The sequence below is a fragment of the Platichthys flesus genome, chromosome 17, assembly GCF_949316205.1.
Source record: "Platichthys flesus chromosome 17, fPlaFle2.1, whole genome shotgun sequence".
Taxonomy (NCBI): Eukaryota; Metazoa; Chordata; class Actinopteri; order Pleuronectiformes; family Pleuronectidae; genus Platichthys; species Platichthys flesus.
Genome location: NC_084961.1, coordinates 3,662,767 through 3,690,544, shown reverse-complemented (window position 1 = coordinate 3,690,544; position 27,778 = coordinate 3,662,767). Strand labels below are relative to the sequence as shown.

Sequence of the window (27,778 nt, the reverse complement as noted above, 5' to 3'; positions counted from 1 at the left end):
ATTTCATTGTTTGTCATTGCACTGACCAGTAGATCCAAGGTAAATCTGTTTTTGCTTGTAGTAACTCCAATGTTCTTCTTTAAGTAATTTGTCCATCTTTTACAATTGAAGGTTCTTATGGAACAGTTATGTTGCATGAGCACAAATAACACTGTTGGTTTAAATGTTAATGATGAAGTGGATTAATATGAAACTGTATTGTGATTTTTAACCACAAAATAAGTCTTACTCCAAAAAATTGGATATATCACAGGCAGATATAAAAGTAAATATTTGATGAGTTATAGTAAAATGTTTCCCTAAGATAAAACAACAATAACAACCACCTTCTTTTTACCTATTAAACCCCTCTGCTCGTTTCCTCTCACTATATCAAATGAGTTATGTCAGAAATGAAAAGACAGTCACATGGTTAAGAACAATCTTTTACTTTGTGGAAATCTCCACACACACACACATCGACATTAAACGTGATTTTACAAGGAGATCTTTACTGTCACACTCAGCAGTAACACACATCCACAACGTGTTACAGGTGAAAACAAAAACAACAACAGGACATCTCATAAGGTGCTTCTTAATACGCAACAGGAATGTTATGAAAAATGTCCACATATCCTACAGAGACACCAACACTGCATCTACATATATAATATAAAACAATCTACACAAAAATAGAGCAAATATGTACACAACAGACTATTTACAACATCCAAACAAGCTGAAGATGAAGAGCATATATACATATATATGTATGTTAATATATATATATATATATATATATATATGCATGCTGTAAATATATATTTATGGTAGATTAATGTACAGATGGAGACTGTTTTCAAATGTACAGGAGCAACATGGTCTAAAATCATGAATGAGCCATTTGCAGCAACTGTTCTTTAAACTGCTGCGAGTGATGTGATAGGTCGGTGACTCTGTCCACCATCTCCTGGATGGCGACCGTGTTCGGGTAGTTCAGGGCGGCCGTCTTGGTCGCGGTCACCACCGTCTTTAACAAGTCACACAGCACGTTGCTGGAGTTCATCACCCTGTTTGCCACGTCGGGGGCCGAGGCCTGCCTGGACAGGGTGTCCCCGATGAAGACCAGTTTGTGGGCGCTGAGGATGACGAACTTGCTGTGCGCCACGAAGATGCGGGGGGGCTGCCCGGCGCTGACGCAGCCGAAGAAGGCGTCGACGGCGCTGAGCAGCGTGACAAAGTGCTGCTCGCACTGATCCGAGTAGAAGCCGAGCAGCTGGCCGTCGCGAGCGCACACATGGGTGGAGGGGGAAGAGTCTGGGGCGGGGGCCACTGGGGCGGAGGTTACAGGCAAGTGCTGGTGGGGCGTCCACTGTGTGATGTCGTTCTCCACGGGTTTGATCGCTTCCTGCTCCAGCTTCTTGAACTGATTGATCTGTGAAGGGGGACAGGATTCAGATTACTTCCTTGCTAGCATGCTTCACATCTCTGGTTTATCACAGGAACAGTCAGATGAGGCCGAGCTCTGAGAAGCTGCGTCTGAGATCAAAACTCAAGACTTTGCTGTGAGACAGAATCAGTAAATCTCTCTGATCATCAACTCATGATTTTTTCAAAAACATATTTCAATGGTTCAAAAAATAGCTCAAACAGAGAAATCTCTCCCCCTGAACTCGCCCCAGGACTCGTGCTCGCGGCCTCATCAGTGTAACAACGTCTGTGACAGTGAAAACAAACAGAAAGTCTCACTTGTTCTTGTCCCAGCTGCACTTGACTCTGTTTGATGATGTTTTCTTTCTCCAGCAGCTCCTTCTGCTGACGCTCAAAGTCCTCTTTGCCCTGCGGAGGAAAACCAAGAAGTGTGAGCTCACTCATGTTGACCAGGTTTGACTTTTAACTTGGAAACGTGAGTCACAAACACACGTCTGTGCTTTGATATCATTGGGAAAATATCATACAACGCAATGAGCTTAAAAACCCTAATGAACTTTAGCTGGTCTGCACAATATGCTGAACTGAAACATTATCTAAAAAGTTAGGAAAAACATAAACCTAAAGAAGTATGTGCTTCTGTTGGAAACAATGTACATATAGCAATCACATAAATATGACAATTTATCCCAATATGAGTTTATTTGACCATCAAGGTCAACACAGGGGTTTTAACTTGACGTGTTCATGCAGCATTTACCTGCAGGTGCACGTAGTCGTAGTCCTCCATCCAGCTCTTCACACACTTCTCACTGTTGTTCATGTTGTCCTTGTCCTGGCTGGAGGGGACGGGGAAGGGCTTGGTCTTCTCCCCATAGTTGTCGTTATCGGAGGAGGGAGAGGTGAGCGGGTGGATCGTGTTCTCGTCCGGCGTGCTCCCGTTGGAGAAAGACCCGTCCACGTGCGACGGCCTGAACAGCAGCTCAGCGTTGCTCCCTATCGTGGAGGCGAGCGGCTTGGCGTCCTCGGGCACGCTCCTGGAGACCATGACGAAGCGGTCCAGGTCGTCGCTCTTGTTGTGGTGCTTTCCAGAGGAGGCCAGCATGTTCAGGGCCCAGCTGCAGTTCTCCAGGACTTGGTAGATCTGCAGGAGGATCTGCTGAGAGTCCTCCAGCCGTCCCAGCTGCCGCCTCAGCTTGCTGTGCAGGCTGGAGTCCGACAGAGACGTGGCGTTGGCAGCAGCCCCTCGACCGAACACGATGAAGTCCCCCAGAGACGCCCGGATCCTGTCCAGCACTATGCGCACGTCGTTAGCATGGCGCTCCATGAAGGGAAACGTCCTCCAGTGAGGGGAAGCTGCCATTGTGTGCAACGCCCAGACTGAAGCCTCCACGGCCTGCTGCAGGCGGTACAACCTCTGGACACCCGTGTCCACATCCAGCATGAGGCGGCCCTCGGAGCCGGAGCCCGTGGAGGACGAGGACGTGGACATGCTGCTGCGTGTGCTGCCGGTGCTGGAGAAGGACAGACGGTTCACTCCGTCCGTCACGTCTCCAACTGCTCGAACTTCCTGAGCGGGCATGTCGTAGATGCCCTTGCTGCCGTCTCTGTCGGAGGGGGGGGTCTTGTGCTGGGACGGCAGCTTGCCTCGGGGGATGTCGTATATGTCCTTAGACCCCGCACCTGAGAGAAGAGCAGGCGGAGGCACGTCGTAGATGCCCTCATTGCCGTTGGCATTCTGGTGTTGGTGGTGGGCAGCAGGTTCCACATTGGGGGGGAAATCATAATGGGACTGTGGGCTCTGCGCTGGCTTGGTGAGGGCGGGCGGGGGGACGTCGTAGATGCCCTCCTGCTTGTGTTTGAGAGGCTGTGGGAAGTCATAGTTTCCCTCCTGGAGCGCAGGGTTGGTCCTGCAGGGAGGCACCGAGTAGACCTGAGGAAGAGGATGAGATTTAGATTATTTTCCTGATATCTATGAGCGTATGAAGATTGGTACAGCTTGATGTGAATTTAAGGAAACTGTTGGGCTGTTGTTGGGATATGCGATCCACTACTCAGCCTTTCTAGTTTGTCTGAATGATCTGATACGAATGCTTTGACTCTTTCATTCAGCCTCTGTTCTTTTTAAAGAATTATTTTTGGCATTTTTATGCTTTATTGATAGTGCAGAGAGAGACAGAGTTGAAATGGGGCAGAGAGGGGAGTGACATGCAGAAACGACCGCGGGCTGGAATCGAACCCGGGTCCGCTGCTGGCCTAGGCCCATGGGGGGGACGCCCTACCAACTGAGCTAAGGGCGCCCCCAGCCTCTGTTCTTTTTGGTCTGCAGTCTCCTGTTTTTGCAGGAGCCACTTTTGTCCTTTACGTGACAGCACAGAACAGAACAGTCGACTGTGACCTGGTTACTGTGCAAATACAGTGGATGTGGGTTTTAACTGGATACTGTGTGTACAGCATTACTGCAGTCAGAGCGTGAGGGAGTCAAACAGCTTCTGGCTCCTGCAGACACGACGTTTGAAACCCTTTAGTTTCTGCATTTGATTCCTTTCTTTAACGCAGCAGCACCAGAGTAAAACTAAGATTAATCCTCCCACGAGCTTGACGGAGCAGAGTGTGTGTGTGTATGGGTGCGTGCAAGACACAAAGCATGCTGGGAAGCGCACTGAGGTGAATAAAATGGTGGCCAGTAAGTGATTTCCATCAGCCTTGAAACGCTCTCTTAGCAGCTAGACGGGCTCGCCCAAAACCGTAATTAGGAACGACGCAAATAACAGGTCCCAGCATATTTCAGGTTATTACAAACAAACTGGTGGCGCTCTGCCTGGTCGGCTCTGGAAGTCTGGTGAAATCTTAGAGGGGCTGGAAAGAGAAGAGTTATGGCCTTGACTTTTTTATCCACGCTGGAGATTTCAGAACAGACAGAACCATACTAATGGAATTTTGGTTAAACTCAACTGGCAGGCAGAGCTCTCATTCGGTGCAGCCACAAGAATGTCCTTCAATGAGACATTTGATGTATTATTCATTTATGGCAGACAATTAATTGAAACACTAGGAACTGTATCAATAAACGGTTAAATAACTATTTTCCGCCACTTTCTTAATTCATCTTCATTTGACTGAAACAAACGACGTGTGCTCTCCTTGAGGTGGGAGATGGACCGGCGGCTGAAAGGTTCTCTTACCCCTTGTGAGGAGGATGGTATGTCGTAGACGCCCTGTGTCCTTTGGTCCAGTAGAGAGGGGGGGACGTCGTAGACCCCCTGGTTTCTGGCAGCGGCGTGCTGACCGGCGAACATCTGACCAGGAGGAACATCGTACACCTGAAACATGAAAGTGAAATGAGATAAATAAAACAGCTGCTTAATGCCTGGTGTGTCTAAGTAGACAGTACAGGTCCCACTGGTGAACTGTACGTGCAGCGGAACACGAGACACCTACCCCCTGTGGTCTCATTGGTGGGACGTCATAGAGGTCCTGCTGGTTGTGTTGGCCGGGGCTATAAGTGTAGGACTGTCCCACTCTGGTCGGGGTCACCACCTGTCCAATCACAGCAGGGGGAGAGACAAACAATCAGCGCTCAGCTTAAATAACGACACCTGGAAGAATAGACGTGCTCCAGAAAACTTAAAAACACAACATCCTAGTTGTCTACGGGTTATAACACTGCATTCTAAATTAAGATATGTCAAATATTAGGCCTTAACAGCAAGAGAAGGCAAGTTTTAGCTACCCTTAGCTAACGTTAGCCTATAAAAGCTTCCAGTTCTTCCTAATAATCCCTGTTGTCCTGAATCAGAGTGTTTTGTGTGATAGGAAATTTGCACTTGTAAAAAACGAAAATTTGTCTGTTTTCCTTCTTTTTAAAAGAAACACAACTCTCGATTTAAAGACCTGAAACCTGAAACGCGGGATGCATATTAAAGCTGTGAATATAGAAGCAACTGTGCCACTGTTGTGACGGGCCGACATTCAAGAAAGTGCTCCGCTGGACAAAAGACAGATGTCGACTTCAGGTCCACTAATGAAAAAGGGAATTAAAACATAAAATGAATGTGGTCAAGCAGTAAAATAAGCTAAAGTCAAACTTTAGCAGCACTTTCTGAAATAGAAGAAATTGAAAACCCTTTCGTTTTAGCTCGCGCTGACTTCATCTGAATGGAAAATGGTTTTATGATTAGAACTGTGTTGGAGAAGGAGTTTTATCATAGCACTGAATGGATCGTGAGGTTTTTCATACTCTGGTGAAGTCATCATCATCGGTACAGATGACCACCTCTATTAAAACCCAGGCATTTGGTGCTGTAGGATTTAACACACCTTTAAAATATTTAACACTGTGGTACAGACCGGCTTCAACATAATGGTGTGATTATTACTTGGGAAAAACAAACATAATTCACACCACTGGCTTCACCTTCACTACGCCTGAGATATTAACCCCTGTTAATATCTCATCACATTTTCCCTAATCTGTCCGTCCTCACCTCCTACTCCCAGTGTTTCCACCCCCCCCCCCCTTTCCCTGTCGTCTTGTAACCTCCTAAAAGCAGACCTCCTAGCTGCGTCAGACAGACAGAGGAATGCTAGGAATGTCCTTCCCTCAGCCCCGCACTCCTCCTCGGCCCCCACGCACCACTATCGCCACTATGAAACGAGCAGGGTTCATTAACGGGGCTCGAAAATAGGAACCATACGCATGGCTTCCTGGCAAAGAGGGGGGGGGGGGGGGGGGGGGGAGTCTCGAGGGAGGTTTAAGTCTTTAGTCCCAGTCTCCAGGCGCGAGCAGCACAGTTAATATCCTCATAGCATCTCTCGCACTCTGGACACATTTATCGGAGCGTGAGCAGCAGGAGCTGTAACCTCAGCCAACTTGGAATGGGATTAATGTTTCTGGGGAAGAAGCATAGGGGCAGACGAGGAATTGGTTTGTAAAAGAGATTTATGAAAAAGAGAAAAAACAAAACAGAGGAGGAGGGGTGAAGTGAGAGGGAACGGAAAATGAGAGTAGGTCGCCTAGTATGGAAAGGAATGCCATTCATCTGAGCTGGAGTCTGACTAACAGTAGTGCATATGGTTCTCATAAGTCTAATCTGAACAAGGCCGTGGTGATTTAAGGTGTTCATTGTTGGCATTCCTGTCTGTGCATACATCATCCCAAACAGGGCCTGTGGGGTCAGAGCTGAAACCTACACCGAGGGCTTTAAACACCACGAGCCAAGCTCCCAAATAAACCAACACAGGAATAAATAGCCTAGCTGCTTTCCCCTCTTCTCACGCAGCCCCTCTCACCTCGGGGTGTAAAACATTCAAACGTGTTTTCATTCACTTTATAGTGGAAACCATTGTGTTGTCATTTGATAGGACACCATGGATTGATTGATTTACTGACTCTTTATGAAGACAGACGACACGTCCTATCTTCCTCCCACAGAAATAAAGACAAATTATCCCATCTTGCCCATTCGGATTTTGCCTTGGTATCAGCAATTGAATTTTAAAATAGTATCATAGAGATCAAATAACTAATTAAAACCAAATCTACTTCCATAAAAACCAGCACTTGAACAAGTATTTGTATTTGACTATATAAATAGTATTAACCATCTTTTAGGGTTAGGGTTTAACTTTTAAGATTGGTCAATGTCCAATCCACTAACACAGAGGAGGCAGAATGTATGACCTATACTGCAGCCAGCCACCAGGGGTTGATCAGGACACTTTGGGTTCACTCTTAGAGAGCAGTCATGTCGTCTATCTTTATATACAGTCTATGTTTAAAAGTATGAAAATATCAATTCACTCAGTTTTAGTATTAATGGATTTTGGAGTCCTATAATTACTGTCTTACTTTTATCTATATAATTTAGAGCCTTTAAAAGTGCCTTAATTAGCTTGTTGTTACCACACTGTGGGTGTAAACAACAGCTGTAGCTGAATTCTTGACTTTTACACAGTTTTAATTGTTTGCAAATGTGTCCCCCCCGAGCTCGTAACCAGACGCAGCAGATATGGAACTCGCCTTTCACTAAGTGACAACAAAGTGATGCTTGGTAAAAGGTCACCTCAGCCCGGCTGCTGTCCCTGAGGGTTGAGCCTGTGTGCTGACGATAAGCCGACGTCTGGACTCCGCTGCCACATGCGCCACGGCGGCGAGGTGCCCGTCACAGACCATGTGACCTTTTCCACAGGTGCATGTCATCGCTTGGAGCGGCCCTCTTGCCGTCAGCGGCTCCTCTCGGTGCAGCCAGATGCACACTGCTCATTTATTTCCCATCTCCGTGCTCTGTTTACCCAGCAGGCTTGTTGCTCAGAGGCCGCTCGGCGCTGCTATAATTGCTGCTGGGTAAATATTTACCGGCCTCCGATGGAGTTGGCGTTTGCATGGCGGCAATGGCAGTCTTTAAAGCGAGCGATGACATCATGAGGAGCTGGGGCGACTGGGTAAACATTTGTCCCCGCTCAGGTGATAGGCTCTTAAGATTCCTTCACGGGGGAGGCAGAGCAAAGACTAAAGAGGGCTCAGGTTTAAAGCAGCGCCCCGAGGAGCCAGATAGAGAGGCCCTCGTTAACGCTCCTACACGCCACGATGAGTGACTCATGGCTCGCTCAGCAACACGGTGTTTACTTAGCATCCTGGTGGACTCGGGTCTTTTCGGCTTCACTTCAGAGTAATTTGAGAGGTGTCGTCATAATGTCAACAACTACCTCATGGGTTTGTTGTATTTGTATTGATGGGCAGCTCGAGGTGTAGTTTGTGCTGTGGGTCCGGGAGATAAATCTGTCCACAGAATCCTATTATGACTGATCTGGTGATGTTATTGTGGCTGTACAAATATTTTTGTGGGCAAATTGTAATTAAATCTAAAACACAAGATGGATTTCCCCACATATGAAGAGATGTTTTGTTTTTGTTTCGGTTATCCTTTATACACAAATGGCTAAATTCCAGAAACACCTCTCTGTATCTTACAATGAGTTTCAATAGCACCATCATCCAAAGTTATAAAGTAATAAACACCTCTCTAACACAGCTAAATAGAAAGGACTTTGTTACCTCCATGGAAGGAGGATTTATAGCTGACTACTGCGTCAGTGTTATCTTGATGTTCCCTAATAAACTGACAACTAAACTATTTAAAATTGTATAATTTACGTTTTTGGACTCTGGAAATTGCGATAGGCCTTTGTTTTCTAGAAGTTTAACACACAGACAAACAATTATTTAAATATATGATGAAAATAATCACTGGCTGCAGTTCTGAATGAAAGTGGAACGCAGTTAATTGCTTTGAACATCAATTTGCATTCGTTATAGAACATCTGCATATTGTGACGTGCGCCAAAGATGACAAACCAAAAGAGAAACCTCAATAAATAAGTGTTGAAACATGCAGTAACTAACACTGATTCTTTCACCGGATGGATGGTTTGAAAAGGGAAAAATTATGTGAATCATATGTTTTGGCCTTTGCAGTCAACACATCATAACTCAAGTAAACACCAGTGGGAGGTTTTAGATGTACGTTTGTCCACAGGCGTCATCGAAACAACACATGAGGGAACATCTCTTGTAAAGACAGTGTTTAAATCCTCTGGTCGAGTCTCACAGACGTGGAGGATCTAAAGCTGTGAATAAAGACTCCATAAAGTGTTTCTTCTTTATTATTCAATTTACAAAAACACTTTGCCTAACCCTTGCAGGGCTCATTCCTACATGATTTCCAGTGGGTGTATAATGACACCTGCGTGCACAATTTCAAAAGAAATCATCATTTCACACCTGTCCATTGGTTACACACACAAACACACATACACACACGTACGCACTTCCCCCCCGTGCTAATGACCTGTTGACACAAATCAACAACCGTAACCAGGCTTTTCACCAGAGATCGGGTTATAAGAGATGGTGACAGTGACGCTGCCGGCGATGGTGCGGATGCCCTCTATAGAATTTCATCCATGCGTCTCCTCTTTCGCACCTCCTCATCACCGCTCTTCTACTCACGCACCTTATCTGTGTGACTGCCTCCTTCTTTCTACCTTTCGCTCCGTCAGCACGGCACCATTGGTTCGTATTTTAACAAGAGGTCAACCAAGGACACGCAGAAAAATAAAATTTGGACCACCCACTGCCAGAATCTAACCATGCTGCCAGTCATATGTAAGATAACGGTGATATTTTGTATATGATTGCATCCCTTTCAAATGTAGGGTGTGTTTCTGAACTGTAATAACCTGCTTTTTTTCTGCTTTGCTGAATCACACCACAAAAGATGTCTCTCGTAGTGTTGGGGGGGGGAGGGGGCATCATCCCTCTCTGCTGCTCGGAGCTGCAGCAGCTTATTAAAGTGCCAAACTCATTAATGCGAGTAATTAAGTCTGGAGTCCTGCGAGGCCTTCAGCCGTCTCCATAACACGTCCAAGTGGCTAAACCCAAACAGACAGCGGGCCTAATGAGGAGCATTAAAAGAGAACCCACTGATTTGAGCAGTATTAAGGATCATCTCTTATTCTCTCAGATCAAAGCATCCTCCGACTTTGGCGGCGTGATTATCTGAGGAGACGTAATGTTAAAAGATGTGTTTGACATTTTGGCAAAAAATAACAATGTCATGATATAATCTTCTAAGAGAAGAGAAAGAGGATAATGTGGAACGGGAAATGACTTGAATGACTCTGCAGCATAACTCTTGACAGGGATTAAGACCGAGATTCTACAGTAGCTCTGTGAGACGGGGGCACTTTGAGCTAAATGCTAACACTAGCATGGCAATATGATTTCCTGTGTATACCCATAGACTGTATATGAATCTGCAAAAGCCTCTGTACGGCAGCCGCCACACACCAAACCTCCTCCTTGTTCGTGGATGTGACCAAAAACAAGGTTGTGTGGCTCCATCCCCGATTTTCTCTACACAGCATCGGACTTTAATTTCTGGGTACAGTCTTTGTATTTGAGTTCTTTGCTTGCGATGTTATCATACCAACATTTGCTGAATGGAAAGTCATTTGTTTGTGTGGTGGAGACTTGCATTTTTCCCTGGTTTTCATTGTCTTCGGTTCTATGAAACTGAATCTCCTTGGGTTTTAAGCAGCCTCTCTCCTCCTTGGAACTTTTATTTTATCATAATCTCTGCTTCAATTTTTCATTTCAAGTGGGAGAAAGTCCCCTCAGTATGCTCACCACGGAGAGAAGACCGCTCTAGGTGCAGCTGAGTTATGACCTTGCCCTCTTGGTCAAATATCACGGGCCAGTGATTCATCACAACTGCGACAATGGAGCACAGACAAGCATCTGAAGTAGCCGGCCTGCTCCAGGAAGAAATAAGTCACTTATCTGGTGCTGAGATCACTGTGTGCATGATTAGGCAGAGAAAATATGGCAGAGGCAAACAAACAAGCCATTCATTACACAAAACCTGGCTTCTTCCAGACGGAGCTTTATCAAGGTGGATGGCACACCCTCGCAGCCCATAAACAGTTATCAGAACACTTCCTTGAGTTGTGTGTTGGAGTTTATTAATCCTTTTGTTGCACCCTTCACCTCTTAACGGCACCAATGAGCAGATTGGATCTGTAGGTATGACACAGTGAACAGAGGAAATGCCCATACATGGAGCAAACCTCCCGAAAGCAGGAAGTGAGGAATGAAAAGGCCGTGTGGTGGGAGTAGATAAGACGCTCGGCTGAGATCTTTGAACTCTGAACCCAGCCCAGTTTTGAACGGGGTGACCTCAGAGCCCGAGTCGGAGGGGGGAGCACAGAGGAAACGGGAACACTGAGGAGAAGGGAAACAGACACGCCTTTCAGAGCAGCCGAAGAAAGAGGGAATGAAGTGCAGCAACGGGAGATAGAGAAAGAGAGGAATGCTTAAAGATGGTAACAAGGCTTCTCCTGGCCCCTTCAATGTGAGGAGACTCATTGTCTGCTTGGGGGTTCCAGGCATCTGCCCCACATGGTCCCAGCTCAGAAGTCTTAAAGGGAGTGTGGGGGTCGGGTAGGGGGGCAGCTGTGTGTGTGGCTCCCAGGAGGGTCACACAAGGACAAGGCCACAGCATCAAAGCAAACAGCCAGAGAGGAGGAGAGCTCCAGACCTCAGTGTGCCTTTATATACCAGAACCCCACACCACATGAAGAGAAAAGAAGCAGTCGCCAATCTGGATTTGCACTGCAGAGTTGGCCTGAGAACCCGAGGTTCATTCTGCAGGATTCGTGCAGCTTACAGGAGAGTGAGCATGCGTGACACATGGTGATGGACACACAGGAAATTAAATCTTTAAAGTAATTTTAGATTATCATTAGACGCATCAGGAACCACAATCATTTGGAAAGCCAGTGAGCATGTGTGTGCATGAACACTTGTACGTGCATGAAAGTGGGTCGATAGATTGCACACAGTGTGAGTCAAAGCTCCCGGCCTATCATCAATATGGTTTCCAAAGAGAAGCAGTAGTAAACAAGTTCTGTGTTTAGAGGAGTAAAGGTTAGGGTTTGGATTTCACGTCAACAACATTTCTTTCTCTATAAATACCACCGACACAGGATACTGTGAATCTGAGGGAGGGAGCTGCTGGTTCATTCAGGTATTCCTATTAATAAAATCCTCAACTGAGCAACACAAGCCCGGATGATTCATCCTTAAACTAGCAGTCAGGGGATGACTCCCAGTTGAACTGTTTCAGCTTTGTCAAGTCTAGTGTTGTGTGTAATTTTGGTAGGATAAAGGGCAATTAATTCCCATTTACCACAGCTCAACAGTGGCTTGATTTATTAAAATTGTACAATTCATAATTGTCGAAAGATGGACGAGTTTGTTGTGTTTTAGAAAGGAGAGATGTTTAAATATAAAAATGTCCTATTTAAAATGAATTTAGATGAGACAGACAAAAGGCCTTTGGGAAGTAAGACGTGATTAATCTCCACTACCAACCATATATTTATCCTCAACTCGTTCTCCTGCAGTTTTACTACAGATTCTACTGTTTGGCTTTTAAAGCAGTGACCACAGAGACTGATGGTTCGGTCCAACACTCAGACGTCTCCGGGAAACAACCCGAGCCTTGTCTGGACTCCTACGTGCACACTCGCAGACGTGGAGTGTAACACACAGTGAAAACCTTTCTATTTAATAGACAGGAACAAATGTTGCAAATGGCAGCACTTTGATAACCACAGATTGGAGGGAAACTAAACCGTCCAAGACTTAATTTAATCTCCTCAATAACATGATTATAGCTCAAAACGCAGGCTCGTTAGGAGAACATTTCATTTTCCGTGTTATCACCAAAGTCCCTTTTAATACCATTTCTCAGTAAAGCCTTGAGGCCTGTTAGTGGAAAATGAGAGGTGTTGGTTGACAGGTCTGCCGTGTGCACATGTGCATATGTGTGCGAGTGTTCAGGTTGATTGACAAGCCCCCCCCTCTCAGCCCCTGGCTCTGACTGCCTTTATCACACTTACGCCGCGCAGTGAACCAAACAAAGTCCTCTAAGCTCCCGGCGCCTGCTCCCTATTTACCTACGAATGCTCACCTTGGCTCATTTCTGCGATGACTGGAGTTGATTTGTCTAGAAAAACACCCTCAGGGTATCAGAATCTCATCCAGCATATAATTACTCTGCGTCTCCTGGAGGGATGATCTGGTCGAGGTGCAGGAACCAGTTAAACAGTCGAGTGAACAGGAAAATTTCCCTTTTTTGTGTCAGCACACACCTGCAAGGGCCATTTACTGATGAATTCCTTCCTCTCACTCTTGTTTAAATGGTGCATTCAGAGGAGGACATTTGCTGAAAATAACAATAACTGGATTAACAGAGAGCACTAAAGACCACAGTCCAGAAATGTGGTATTTATAGTCGCTAGTTAAAGCCGTTAACTAAGATCCAGTCACTTATCGTTGCTTCAGTTGCCTTGTGTCTGCAATCATCAGCTAAAATTATAGTGAACCTAAGTAGCCGTTACGATCCAGTAGCTTATAGTTGCTGAAGCTAATATCAGCTAATATTTGACACCTGAAGCGGCAGATAACTAATGTTCAATGTACAATACTGATGCAGATACTTCCTCTGCAAGTGAATCACATGGGAAATGACCCTCGCTAGAAATCTGGTCATCCTTCTTCGGAATTACAGGCTTTATTCATAGTCTGACGTATCTGCTGATCTAGCATAACTATAGCCAATAAAAGAACAAACATTTTGGACACACTGCACAAAGTAACACTGTAAATGACCGATTCAAGTGCATTGGGTTACTCAGTGACCATGTACAGCATTTTAAAAACAGAAAAAAACACTATATTCATGCAGCTGGGCTCCACCAAAATCCAGAAAACAGCTCTGTGCTGTTTGCTTTTCCACGAGTTGTTCCCACATTCACTGCCCTTCTGTGGCTTAGACTGGCTCTGCTACACACAATGTGCCAATATACAAGTAATATGGGAGCCCTGCACAAAAACACTACCCTGCTCTGTGGTGAACGCCAGGCCGGGCACACCCTGTTCTCCTTTCACATCGCAGACCCACAATCTGTCCAGCCTTTCTACTTTCTTTGTGTGTGTGTGTGTGAGTGTGTGTGTGCAATCACACTGACGAGAGGCGCGGCAGACTGCAGGACGACAGGTCAAAGTGTAAATGTGTATCTGCCATGTCCTATCACATGTAATACCCGTACTCACTGGAGCAGGACACACCCACCAGAGTGGATATTATGTTTGAAAATCCTCTCTGATCCTCAAGAACCTTTTCCAGAGGTCAGGGATTGAACCAGGATCAGTTTTCTGTCTTTCTGTAAACCCATTCCATTCTCTTTCTTTTCTTTATCGCTGTAGAATACTAATTTGTATGTAGATCATTTATATACTGGGACTTGGGGTCTTCTGCTTGAACATTTACACTTTTTAAAACGTCTTTCCTTCTCCTGTAAAATGCTCATATTGAATTAGATTCTCTAGACTCTTGCAAACTGATTGCCTCCTATTCATGGGGAAGTACATTATTCAGTTCCTCACCTTGCTGTTGTCAGCAGCTAGTGTATTCCTCGGTGGGACTTGGTAGACGTCTTGTCCAGGAGGAACCTGGTAGATGCCCTGCTGGCTCTGCTGTTGTGGACTCTGGAGGGATGGGGGCACCTGGTAGATCCCCTGAGATCCAGCGCCGGCCTTCGGCTGATAGCCCTGTGGCGACTGGGCAGTGGCGGAAGTGGCGCCCGATGGCGACTGAGCGCCAAACATCGGTCCGATCAGCAGTTTCAGGCGGTTGCCAGGTGCGATGCCCTGGCGGCCATGCAGGGAGCAGAGCCACCAGCCCTCCAGGCCTCCGGTGTTCTGCTCGATGACGGTCAGGATGTCCCCTTTGCGGAAGGCCAGCTCCTCGGGGGACTCCGGCACATTGTCGTACAACGCTTTGGCCATTAGGTTCTGCAGAAAGAGACAGTAGATGCTGTTAGGTTAAGTTGTTTTGTAAGTAAAGAAGCAAGTCGTAACAACTTTGACCCTATGTCCAATACTGTTTGTTAAGTTTGAGAAAATCTTGTTCCATGGACATAGCCATGTAAAATGTCCAATCCGAGCTAGACTTGGAGTATCCCCATTTCCAGTCTTCCGATCTATCCTATGCTAAGCTAACTGGCTGCTAACTGCCTCTTTATATTGCTCTACAGCCTTGACAGTGGTATCAATATGATCTAGTCCTCTACACTAAAGGACATCATGTTCCTTCCGAGCACGAGAGTCTGACACCACCTCCCCACACCTCTGTGGCAGGTTTGGTGATCGACACGCTGGTGAACTTGTTCCTGCTCTTCTAATCACCATGCAGGATTGCCATTAGCCTGCAGCGCCACACCAGATGTCTTTCGAACCGAATCTAAACTCGATGGGATTTTCTCAGCCCCGTGCTCCGGGGCGGATTTATCTAAAGGGGGCAGTGATGGCTGAGGGATAATGGCTGAAAACCACAGATTTTGGAGATAGGAAAAGCCCCAGAGTGTGCCACTTCTGTGTCTGAGAGAAGCATTTAAGGCTAATTGCCTCAGTAAATGCTTCAGTCTCTTTCCTTTAGCCTTCAGTCATCCAGGGAAGGAGTTAACTGAGCATGAATACTCTTTTTCAGCAGCTTGAGACTCACACAACTTTAACTTCTGGGAGCTACCTGGCACATCAGAACTCCAATACTCTCAGCAATCTACTCTTTATAAATACGATTGGGTATTAAGCACCTTGCTCAAAGGCAAGGGCTGCCAGGAAGGACTGTTGTCTGATTCTCTCCACTTTTCTTGACCACATTTTAACTTCTTTTCCCCTCTTTTTCTCTTTGTTCCTTGCCGCACTTATTTTTTGCAGCACCCAGGAACACTGAGTCAGAGACTAACGACCGACTCTCACTGCTTCTGGTTTTGCAATAAAATAAAAATATCCCATAATAGAAGACAGAGGGACTGTGGGGTTCAATTTTCTAAATCTCTCCCATCTGTTGTTATTCATTCATTCATTTCTAAATTTGGAAACCTTGAAGAAGAATTGTTTGAACAAGCTTTCAGCACCTTATCTTAATATATTTTCATATTAAGTTATTTTACATTTCACTGCTTAACTTCAATATGAATAATTATGCTTTTTCTCTTGTATTTGCAAACATTCCTGACCCTTTCCTATCTTAATTCAGGTCAGCTTTCCAATTGCCACTGAATATTTCTCCTGACAGTCAGTAAAACGAATTTATGTTGTGGTGTCACTCATGTTCTATCTTCTCCCTTATTCTAGATACACTTTTAAACAGACAGCGCGATTTAAGCTTCACTGCTGCTCGCTTTAAATCCTCATGCGCTGTTATCTCGCTGCGTAGCGAGCCGGATTAAACTCAGTCGTATCCGATGAAAGGAGCTGAAGGAAACACACTACACAGACATTTGGATCAGAAGGAAAACATTTTCTGCAGACTGAGGATTACCACAAACATGTAAACAAGAAACTGCTTTCATGAGGATTTTCATTTTTTATTTTAAAACCCATGTTATAACCACCTCAACCCTTTTGTCGCCCGGTGTTGGAATCAGGAAGAACCCTTTGGTTTGAGGCTTTCGTGAACCTTGCTTGGCCTTCCTCTTTTTGGCTGGCCGGATTCAGATCAGTTCCCATGTGAAACTCTTTGCCTGAAGCACCGTTATCTCCCACTGCGCGCCTGGCTGCCCTGGCTATTGTCTGACTGTACCGTGTGAGGGCCATTAGCCAGTCACACCCATGGCACTATCAAACCCTCAAACCGCCGCCCATCAGCCAAGTAGCTGCTGGAAGCTCTATTGTGACCGCGGAGATCTACGCTATCAAATGGATGTTTGTTTGTTCAGGGGACATCGATGAGGTAATCTGAATGAACAGATTCTACCTCACTCTTTGTGATTTGTTGAGAAACATTTGACTCGAGACTGAGATTTGGCTTGAATATCCAGCGGCTACACCGGGAGCCCCAAGATTTTGGCTTTTGCCCCAGAGGCTAATTCCTTGACAGATGATAGCTGAAGGGCTCCGAGACTGCAAGGAAACCGAGGGCTGAATACTGAAGTTTGAAAATATGAGGAAACACGTTAAGTCGCTAGGATTACTGCATCTACAGAGAACTAATCGCTTTTCATAATCCGTTAATTGTTTGAATCGTGGAGACAATGGATGGGGAGAGGGAGGATGTCTGGGATATTCTTCTCCCCAACCCAATCTCAGATAAAAGCATGACAATGGGTAGATGAAAATACTTGGGATTGCCTGATGGGGGTTGCATTACATCGACCCTCTGATATGTTTTATAATAAAAAAACGTTTTGTAGAGAAGGGCAGATTGCACACAAACTAAAAGACAATTCCAAGAACCTGGATGATTGTCATCACCACTGCTCTTAAATCGTCCAATGTGGACAATTTGGTTCCAACGTGTGTTTGACCTGCTGTGTGTTTGATTCTCGGGAGAATCGAAATCACCTCACAGACACAAGAGCATCACCTTTCATGCTCCTTGCTCTCCTCCTCTGTCTCCGTTAATTACAGAGATCGCCTCCACCAGCTGCCGCCTCCCATGTCATTTTCACCAACCACACGTGCACGCTGTCACAAACCAGCACGTGCACGGCTGCACGCAGGAAAAAGGTAGTGAAAACCACTCGTGTTCCACAAGACTCAGTGGTTTCAGTTCAGGTGTTGACAGCTCGTTGTAACATTAGCATTTGTACACTTTAAAAAACCCTCACAAGCTTATTTATCACCCTCTTGACTTCCTAATTTCTACATTGTCTACTTATTGAATCTAGTACAATGCATCTATTATTACTGTATTACTTTTAGCTTCTTAACGGGCGGAGGTGGAGATGTGTACATCTTTACTTACAGTCCGCAGGGGGTACGATTTGCTCTCTAACCATTGCTGCCATCAGCCAATGAGCAAACGACTCTACATCTGGTTTTGGGCAGAAATTTAGTGTGAGTTTGTGAGAATAATTCTCCACCAAACATGAACACATACAGTAACATGTGTTGTGGTGACTCCGGTGACCACAGAGACACATTTTCACACATTTGTACCTTGTTCTCACTGCGGTTCAGTTTTTATCCGGGCTTGTGGTTAGGTAAACACACAGCGATATAAATTTATAGCGCAGTGAATAAATAATGAACCGGTGTAGATTCCAAACACGGTGACTGAAGGGTCATGTGAAACACGAAACAGCATGCTTTAATCACACTGAAACAACAGGTTGTTCGCTGTAATTGACCCACAACTACACACACACACACACGTCCCTTTGAAGTGATGCAATGGGGGGGGAACCCAGCTCCTGTCCTCCTGTTTTTGTTTGTTTCAGTCGGCCGCGCCGCTGTAATCGTAGCAGGTGAAACTGACTATTAAAGCGGGCGTCACTTCTCTGGCATAAACACTGGTTACTCACAACACAGTGACTCCATCACTTGCCATTGATCCTCCTATAAACACATGTGTTTGTCATTTGTCAGGGAGGGAGGAGGGAGGAGGGAGGGAGGAGGCTGCTTCACCCACAGATGAGTTCGAGCTTCCAGGAAGTTTTCTGTAAAGAGTCAGTGAGGCGGGAGACTTTCTGCTGCATCCTAATGTCAGTATGTTTGGTTTCTGGTCCTGAATTCCAATCTTCCCTTGGCTTAGATGCTAGAAAACTCACTTCATGAGTTATAGTTTTCTTTGCTGGTTGAAAACGACATAAACATTGAATAACTGAGGGCAGCATAAACTTTGCTGGCAGGTCCTTAAATGCAGACCTGATTAATTCACTGTTCTTTATATTTCCTCTTAAAATATATTCTAATCATTAAGTTTATTTAGTTTTTACTTTGCAACTCTTTTCAGATATAAACTCTATAAAACTTTATCTGCCTGTAGCATTTGCACTGATTTAAAATACGGATTATTGTATTTTTCTAGGTTCATCAACTCTGAAATGTCAAATAAAATTTTGATCTCTTAGGTGATCTACAAATCTCTTGTTTTTTTAAGATATTCACTTTATTCCGATATAAAATCCCCATATTTGAGAGTCTGGAAACATTATTTTAAAGTTTTTGCCGTTAATTGATTATCAAAACCTGTTGATTGACCACTTGAAATAATCTATCATTTCTGTTCTGAAGATGTTTTTGAACTGAAAACCTGACAGAATATATTTCCTCGGGTCTCGCTCAGCCCCTGGTGACATCTGGCTTTTGAGAATCTCTCGCAGCTTCGTATGTTTTTGTCATTAGGAAGCGAAGAATCGTGCAAAGCTGAGCCGTCCACATTCGCACCTGGAGCACGATCTCCAGGCCGAGGTCCCAGCTGTCTGAGCCCTCACCCCCCCGTCGCTGAATCCCTCTCATGACTCACACCTCTCTACATTAACAAGGGCCTGTTTTTTTTCCACCAGTGTCTCGCCTGAACACAAACAGTCCAAACGTCCTCTCATGTGTATTTGAACCGATGCTAACCAATCCCCCCCCAAAAAAACCCTTACGTAGCCTCACCGCCTGCGGCCCCACCTTTGCTTTCAGTAAGTGCTCTCTGGGTGGTTTTGGCTCTGACTCTCTGGTGTTCACATCAATGTCATAATAATGAAGGTGGCTTTGGCTAAACAAGCTCACAAATACTCAAATTCCCCCGCTGCTGCAGCCAAAGAACACCACCACATTGCATAGCAGGAACCCAAGTCTCCACAGCAACGGGAGCCGTCCTGCTTTCAAAAGAGACGAGGATGTTTTTTAACCCAAACAAACTCAGCCTGCTCCCGACAAGAAGTGGTACGCTCCAACTGCACAGACCACGGTGCGGTGCCTCTGCAGCCGGGGGGCCGGTGTGAACATTAGGGCCGTACCACTGTAGCACGTGTCCCGGGGTGGTTCAAATACGCTCAGTTGGCCTCATTTCACATGGGTAAATATAGAAAATAATTATAGTAATGACGATAATGAGGACCTGATGACTTTTACAAGTCTTTCCTTAGAGTGCGGCCTGCTGCGGGTGAGAGCCAGTTCAAGTAAATGGGCCGTGTGAAGGGTTCTGGGTAGGAAAGGCTCATGGGAAGCGGTTCAGAGCTCGGAGTACATGGTAATTTCTTCATTTGGACAGTTCTCGGGAAGGTTGACCCTCTGATTACAGCCTCTTTATAAGCCCTGCCAGTGGCCATGTATTAACATAATTACACAGCAGGCTCAGTGAAATTTTACCCCGTCCGTTTCTGAAAGAGTCCTGTGGAAAAGAAAACGTCCATGTCACAAGTTTAGAGCAAAAGATGATCCGACCATAGAGTGTATATAAAGATGGAAGACGCGTCTCCACTTCCTGCCACTGTACTCAAATGAAGCCAACATAGTGGATATGGGGCCAACATTGAGCGCTTGACGTCATTTGGTGTGGAGCTGCGGTATCCAGCTCCCGCTGACACACACTTTCAACCAATCACGAGACCTCACCTGTCAATCTTAATGTCTCGCTTCATTTTTAAAAAGATATATTTTGGGACCTTTTCCTTGATTGAGACGACAGTGTAAGAACACACACAGCAAAGGGCCGGGTTGCAACCAGCCCTGCAGCCGCTGAGTGCATTCTGCTATACCGCTACACTGCAGCCAGCCACCAGGGGGCGATGCATAAGATTTGGCTTCACTCTCATTGAATACAGTCTATTCATCCGACACATGCAGGGTTGCTTCCCAATCAATAAATTACACAAGCAGCTGCAGATCAATACTTAGAGTTGTAACTAGCTGATCAATAAACAGCTCTTTTTCGCCGTGTGGTTCTTTGATCAGTTATCTCATCCTCACACAGACACTGATCACATCACTTTGTTTGTTCTTGTTTTTTTAGACAATTTGTTGTATAATAAACCGGATTGTGTTTTTCATCGGACACCAAATGCCAGGACGCAGCCGAGCGAGCTCCTCCGAACCGATAGAGAAAAGGCTCCATTCATTCTGTGACGCGGGATAAAAAGACTATTGTATCCGCAGGGTAAATATGACACCCACCACCTTCCCCTCGCTCGGTTGTGATTCACAAGCTGCGGCGCTGCAAGAGAAAAAACTAAAGCTCTTCACAGCGGCAGCATAGCAACTGTGTCTTCGACAGGATGTGTAACATGTAGCATCGAACACACACACACTGCGAGTTGTGACAAACCACAGAGGCTCGAAACATCTGAGCGATTACATTCTTGTTTAGTCAGTGAGTGTTTGTGTGTGTGTGTGTGTGTGTGTGTGTGTGTGTGTGTGTGTGTGTGTGTGTGTGTGTAACTAAAACTGTGTCATAATCATGGAGTTTCCCTGAAAACTAAATAAAGACAGGAATGTGAATTTAAGCAGATTTTATCAAACCTCAGCTCGTTTCACTCTTTTATAGATTTAGCAAGTGCAAGACTGTGCACAGTATTTTACAAGTATTCATCTTTACAATGCTATTTCATATTTATGTGGACTTGTGTCTTTGGTATTAAATATTCTTAGTTGAGAATTGTATATTTCTTTGTAGATACACATTTGTTTTATATTGCTCAAGGAGTTGCAGAGGGAAAGAGGTTATTTACAGCGACACAGGAAGTGGATTATTGTAATTTGGCCCAATTGATCAACAGCATCATGTGACAGATCTCATTAAGGCCGGCTACTGAAAAACACTGGACGCCCCACTGCAGCAATTTGTGTAAAAAAACGATGAGTCATAACTCAGAGCACACAGACGTGATTCACACATTGAACTATTCAGTCTGACTTTAACTTCACTATCACCTCTGTGGCATCCTGCTTTTTCCTCAAAGTGAGAATTTTTTTTTTTAAAGATCAGATTTTAACAGGATTGCGCAAATAACAATCTCCCCCCCCCGGCGAGTAAGGGGTCGCCTGCAGGTCGTCTGTTTCCAGAGGTTTAAGGAAATTATTATTTTGTAACTGTGGTGGTAAATTTCAGTATCATATTGGTATTAAAAACATTCTATTTTAACCCAGTTCCTTTCATGCTTGTCAGATAGTTTCCATCACTCTGAGGCACTGTGGGCTGGGTTTGTGTTGAATGACTCACGGACGCATATCAACCAAAACAGAGAAGTAAAGAAACAAGATGAAACACAGGATGAGCTGGACGCGACCGAATCGCCGTCATGCACCTTCAACTCACAGGAAGTGATTTGAATAACTTGGCGAGATGACTGTCCTCCTCCTTCAGCTCTTCCTCACTCTGCCTATTCATCACTGATGTTTTCCTGTCACATAAACTAGCAGGTAACTTGACATGACGCCCTCCTCCGTTTCCGCCCCGCTCCTCAGCCCCACAGCACTTCCTGCCTCCTGCCGAACCCGAAGAGATCCAGGCTACGGGCCGACCTCGTCTAATCGTCTCACATCACCGACTCCCTTGCTCTGGTGCTGAGCGCCATGAGCGACCCTATAATTAGACGTGAAAGCCACACTGGAGATACACTCTCTCACAAGAAAGGGAAAAAAAAGAATTGGATTCTGTGAACTGGAAGAGCTGCTGGGGAAATAACATTGTGCAACGTTGCCTCCCGTGTTCTGCCAACTCATCCTGGGCCGGTTTAAAGCAGCGGGGAAGAGAAACTGTCCTTCAAACTGAAAAACCAAGACTGTTGAACCCCTACGCTGACCTCTGGCTTGACCAAAAAATACAATTCAATGCCACAACAGGGGTCGAGAGAACATCAGGAACACAAGAAGTCGGATTGTACTCCAGGGACCGCGGCCAACGAGCGCTCAGGCTCGGCGGATGGATTCTTTCCAAGCCTGGCACTGGTGCCAAGCGAGGGTACATGAGAGCGCGGTGGTTACCCCCAGAGATGGGAGCTAATCCCTCCGGGGGGGGCATGAGCGGAGATGTGAAATATGTCTCATGGTATCTCCGCGGGGCCACATTGAATGGCTTTACATATAGGAATAGCCAATGAGATGGAGATTCACCCCCAGTGTCCCCCTGATTTCACGCTACGCACTGATCTGTATAGACAAACAACGGAGGCTGCCATCTTCCCCCTTTGAAACATGAAGGCTGCTGACATGAGAGGAGGCTCTTTTGTGTTTTAAAAAAGGGAAAGACTCTAAATATTAAAATTAACTGATGATGCTTCTAGTCTCTTGCAACTTTTATGAGCGAGATTTGCCTTGAGGCTGCAGCTAATGAGTATGTTCTTGTAGTTTGTTTTAATCATGGCTCATTTAAATTAGCTCTAGCAATCAGAATTGTTTCTTTTTTTGAATGCACAACATCTCCCACAATCAAAGGTGATGGCAAAAAGTCTAAAATCCAAAGATATTTAAATGCTATTGACGTAAAACAGAGAAAAAACATTATTGACATTCTAGAAGCTGGAACCATAGAGAATCTTACATTTTTGCTGTAATCTTTACTGAAATTATCCCAGATATGAACTTCCTGCACATTTGGAGTCAGAGTTTGCACATCAGCGATGCTTTGTTCACTTTCATATATGACAAAGCAGCTAACTCGGTATATTACAGGATCTGAACCCTGAGAATATTTGGATTTTCTGCTTCGAAAATAACTGAAGCAAGATTCAAAAGTTCACGATCAAGTTTCAAGATTACTTTATTTGTCGAATGGGAAATTCCTCTTGAACACAAATTTGAATCTTGATAATCTTAACCATGTATTCTCTGGTGTCAGATCCTTTAATATACTGAGTTACTCAGACATCTTTCACTTTGCCAAACAGCTACAGCGCCTCAATCTTCCTCTTGGTTTATTGGCTGATGATTCCCCCCCCCCCCCCTCCCCCCTCCACAAACACATTTTGAAAAGGGTCAAACCAGGCGGCTCACTGGGACTTGAGAGACGACCCTGAGACATAGTCGACATTCCTCAAGGCAAACTATCTGAGGGGGGGATGGCGAGAATTATTTCCGCTAAAGGTCAAACATGAAAATGATTATCTGTATTGTTGCTGATGTTGGGTAATCTCTCTCTCTCTCTCTCTGTCTCTCTGCCTCTGGATGAAAGTAACACACAGCAGAGTCTCTCTCCTGCTGACTGTTTTAAAAAATGTTAATGGCTGGTTCACGGTGCGAGGGCACAGCGAGGGGTCGAGGGTGGGGGTGCTGGAGCGACTGCTATTCATGCTCGCTGGGGGGGAAGCTCTTCACGCTCTCGCTGGAAAAAATCCTGCACAAGATCAACGTCGCGGCATAGGGACAGAAAAAGAAACACAACTTCACACAGCCTGATAACAGCACAACTTTGTGTAGTAATAAAAATAGAAAGGGTCAGAAGCCCTTGGCGTGGAGAGAAGACGTTAAAGTGCTTCAGTGAGTAAAACTTGAAGAAGTTTCTCTAAAAGAAAACAATCTGGGGTTTTTCATGGATTAAAATAACCTCACCCGCCCTGCACAAGCCAACGTGCCAACGTGCCAATGTGCCAACGTGCACACAAACCCAGAAAAGAGCTGAACCTGGTGTTTCCTGCAGCCGGACTCATTAACTATATAAAGAGGCACCTTGAAACAATCATGTGCATCTTCTGAGCAGCCTTCCCATGCACCAACGCCTGGGTTGCTCTCATTCTCACGGGGGCGCCCCCCCTTCCAGACCTCCCAAACTCCCATCCCCCCCGACAATACACCCAACTCTGTTTGCCCTCTTGTCCCCCCCACCCAACTTCCTCTCTCTTTCATTTTCTGCAGCCCCGACCCTTTTCAGAATCCCAGATCCTCCTCCTCCTCCCTCTCAGAACAATGTCTGCTCTCCTCCAGCTCCCTTTGCTTTTGGACCAGTGCCTGGAACCTGAGCACTTGAAAAAAAAAAAACTGAAACGCTGAGGAAAAGACACACATTGGCCGTGGTATGGGTTCACCTAATCACTCCTCGCTGCGGTTGTGAAGCTATTTCTGCAACAGTTACGTCAGATACGAAGGAATGACTTGAACGGTTGTGGAAGTCTCTGGGCTAAGAGGCTTTTTTTTTTGTGTGTGTCATTTCTCGTCACTACAGTTGTGTCCCCGCACTTTACAGAAACGGTTAGACTTTCCGGGAAGTTTGCTTTAGAGACAGACTGATGACCGACGTTAGCTCGAAGCAGACACATTGATATTTGACCTCATAAGTGACGAGTAGTCGCCGAAGGGGAATGTCAAATTGGGTTTAAGGTATTTCCGTTTGTCAAACATTTCACAATAAGACTTTTGCTCAGTATGTATTTTGGATGCAAATCTCAGGGATCAGTTTCTCCATTGTTGTTGAGGTTTTAAATATTTAACTATTATCAGCTTACATATCGTAAACAATATCCACCTCAAAACTTCAGCTTCATTCAAGCTTTCGGATTGTCTCTTTCTTTTTTTATCTCCCGTGTTGCAGCCCGTGCTCAGAAATCCCTGGGCCCCACTCTGCACTGTAAGAGATCCGCCTGTTTGCCGGACCCATCACGGGGATTATACGCATTAGGTGACCTATGGAACAAAAAGCTTCGCCTTCACACCTGAACACCTGTCTGGAAACCACCTCTGATGTCAGCGAGGACGAGGAGGAGGGAGGAGGCCGGTGTCTGGTCAGACAACGTGATGGAGGCGGACGCCGCCGGGGGGGCGACCTCTTTAGACTTCTGTTTAAACATTAGCACTCCTCGTGAAAAGGAGCGCTTGATATAGCTGTGAATAATTAATCAAGGCTGGGATCAAGAGCGAAAGCAGAGGGGTGGGGGTGGGGGGGAGTCGTAAACTGTGACACTGTAAACTTTAACAGCTCTTATTATGGATGTGAACACAGCTCTGTCACAAAATGTCTCATGTGACAGTGACGAGGCCTGATTTCCCACCTCTCGCTTCTCTCTCTCCCTGCCGCCCTCTTTCCCTCTGGCCCGGTTACATAATGGAGATATGTTTATCATGAGCAAAGAGGCGGCTGCAGGGTTTCTATGCACTTCCTTATCAAGTCTGAATGTTCAAGGCAAACACAGACAGGGGGACGAGGGCCTGCATCAAAGAGGCGGCGGCTCTGTGCACCCAGCAAACGTCTGAGTGGATCACGTTCATTCACATCCACAGAGCCTTCGTTTCTTAAGGACGAATAATGACGACAGAGATCAGGTCGGAGTTACTCCCTCTCTACGCTCACTGGGATGTCGCCCACACTTTCACCATCACCCTCGACTTCCCCCCGGCCCTGCGAACTGTGTACTCAACAGGACAATGACTCAGTGAGGAGCATGACGCAGATGCACTGTGAGCACGCCCTCCTATCACAACCAAGCCCTGACACCGGGCCCGGCAGGCACTGAGGAAAAAAATCACTCAAATTACACACATTACAGCAGGAGCTACGTCAGGTCTGGAGTCCGGCTCAAACAACCCTGCTGTCAAACAGCAGCTCCGTACTTAGGGAAACAGTCAGTAAGAAAGTGAAGCCACTTTTCCCCGAACGCCTGAATCATCTTCACACTTCGCATAGTTCTACAACACAGACAGAGAGATGGAACAGTGTCTGCTTCCCTTTTATGGTGAAAAAGAATTTACACTGAAACAGACGGAGCAGGGGAACATTTGATGAAGTGCCACAAACAATCTGAACGTTCCCCGAGAAGCTGCTAAGAGCTGAGAAGCTGATCCAGGGTGCACAGCAGGAAAAGAGTATCGAGCTGAGACCTGTAAAAAAGGCTGCGCATCACAAAATGAACCTGGAGACAAGCAGCGACAGACAATAACAGAGTCAGTGATTGGCTACGTGATGAGGTGAGAGATCCACAGCATCAATAAGCTGAATCATTGATTAGTGACAGTGTCACCTGATCTCTGTGACAAGTGGAACATATTTTAATGCAGATTATGTGCAAGAAATGTACATGTATGGTTGTATGCAGTGGAAACTTTCTATTTTTAGCTGTATTGGGCTAAATAATGTTGAATCAATGCATTAGAGTATAAAGCTGAAAGCTCGGCTACAGAATCCAACAAAGCAAAACATTGCATTGGCAAATCTGAAAGAGAAAGCGACAAATGTTTGTGGGTTCAAGCTTTTACAAATTGCACAATGTATTACTTTGTCATACACGACAGTGAAGTGACTTATCTTTTGATTCTGGGCTGTTGTTTGGGCAAAATAAGACATTTAACAGAGATTTGACTTTACTACAATTAGTTTGGTGTAAGTAAACAAACAAAATCTAAATATAGTATATCTTTATCAATGTTTACCCAATTTCTACTTTTGGGTCAGGGGGGGGGGGGGGGTGGGGGGTCCATAGGGGCCTGGATTTTGTTCCACATTTAATCTAGCTGTGCCCCTGTGGTGGCATTTACTGTTATGCAGAGATGAACCACACATTCAAACACACATTCACACACTCAAGCACACATTCACACACTCAAGCAAAAACACACACACTTAAGCACACATTCACAAAGTCAAGCACATATTCACACACTCACACTCTCACACAGACACACATTCATGTATGCGTCCACCAGGCAGTTCTAACCAGAAAATACACAACACCAAACCTTATTTTAAGAAACCTAACCGAGGGCATCTACTTAAGGAAGTTGTACAATAACGATCGGCGGAGGCACAACTCAACACACTTTGACCTCAGGCGACACAAAGTGGATTCGAGCGTCACTTACTTTATATTTCATCTTCAGCTCGTCTCTGCGACTCCCGCGGTCAAAGGACAACAAAAACCAACACACAAAAACAAAAACAAAAAACACAAAAAGTAGAGGAAATATCCGTTTGTGTTTCTATCGCGGCAGAGAGCGACACATGTGAACAGGATGAGTCAGGCAGCCATCCGGGCTTCACGCTCACAGACACACGAACACACACGGAGGAGAATCGACGACTTTCTGCTGCTCAAA

The 27,778-nt window shown here is 45.4% G+C and overlaps 1 protein-coding gene across 1 annotated transcript; it reads right to left on the bottom strand.

Annotated features, from left to right (window-relative positions):
- Positions 1-407: 407 nt before the first annotated feature.
- Positions 408-27,778, bottom strand: nedd9 (neural precursor cell expressed, developmentally down-regulated 9). Its single transcript, XM_062410003.1, has 7 exons — positions 27,545-27,778; positions 14,429-14,836; positions 4,855-4,953; positions 4,599-4,736; positions 2,174-3,346; positions 1,732-1,821; positions 408-1,417 (listed from the first exon to the last, which is right to left on the bottom strand). Exons 1-7 carry the CDS (start codon positions 27,554-27,556, stop codon positions 872-874), a joined length of 2,466 nt encoding a protein of 821 aa, XP_062265987.1. The 5' UTR covers positions 27,557-27,778; the 3' UTR covers positions 408-871.

Excerpts from the sequence above, each read along its gene's own strand:
- nedd9 (XM_062410003.1), bottom strand. Across the intron at positions 3,347-4,598 it reads TACCATCCTCCTCACAAGGG|GTCTACTCGGTGCCTCCCTG; the intron begins GTAAGAGAACCT and ends CCTCTTCCTCAG. Across the intron at positions 1,418-1,731 it reads TGCAGCTGGGACAAGAACAA|ATCAATCAGTTCAAGAAGCT; the intron begins GTGAGACTTTCT and ends CCCCCTTCACAG.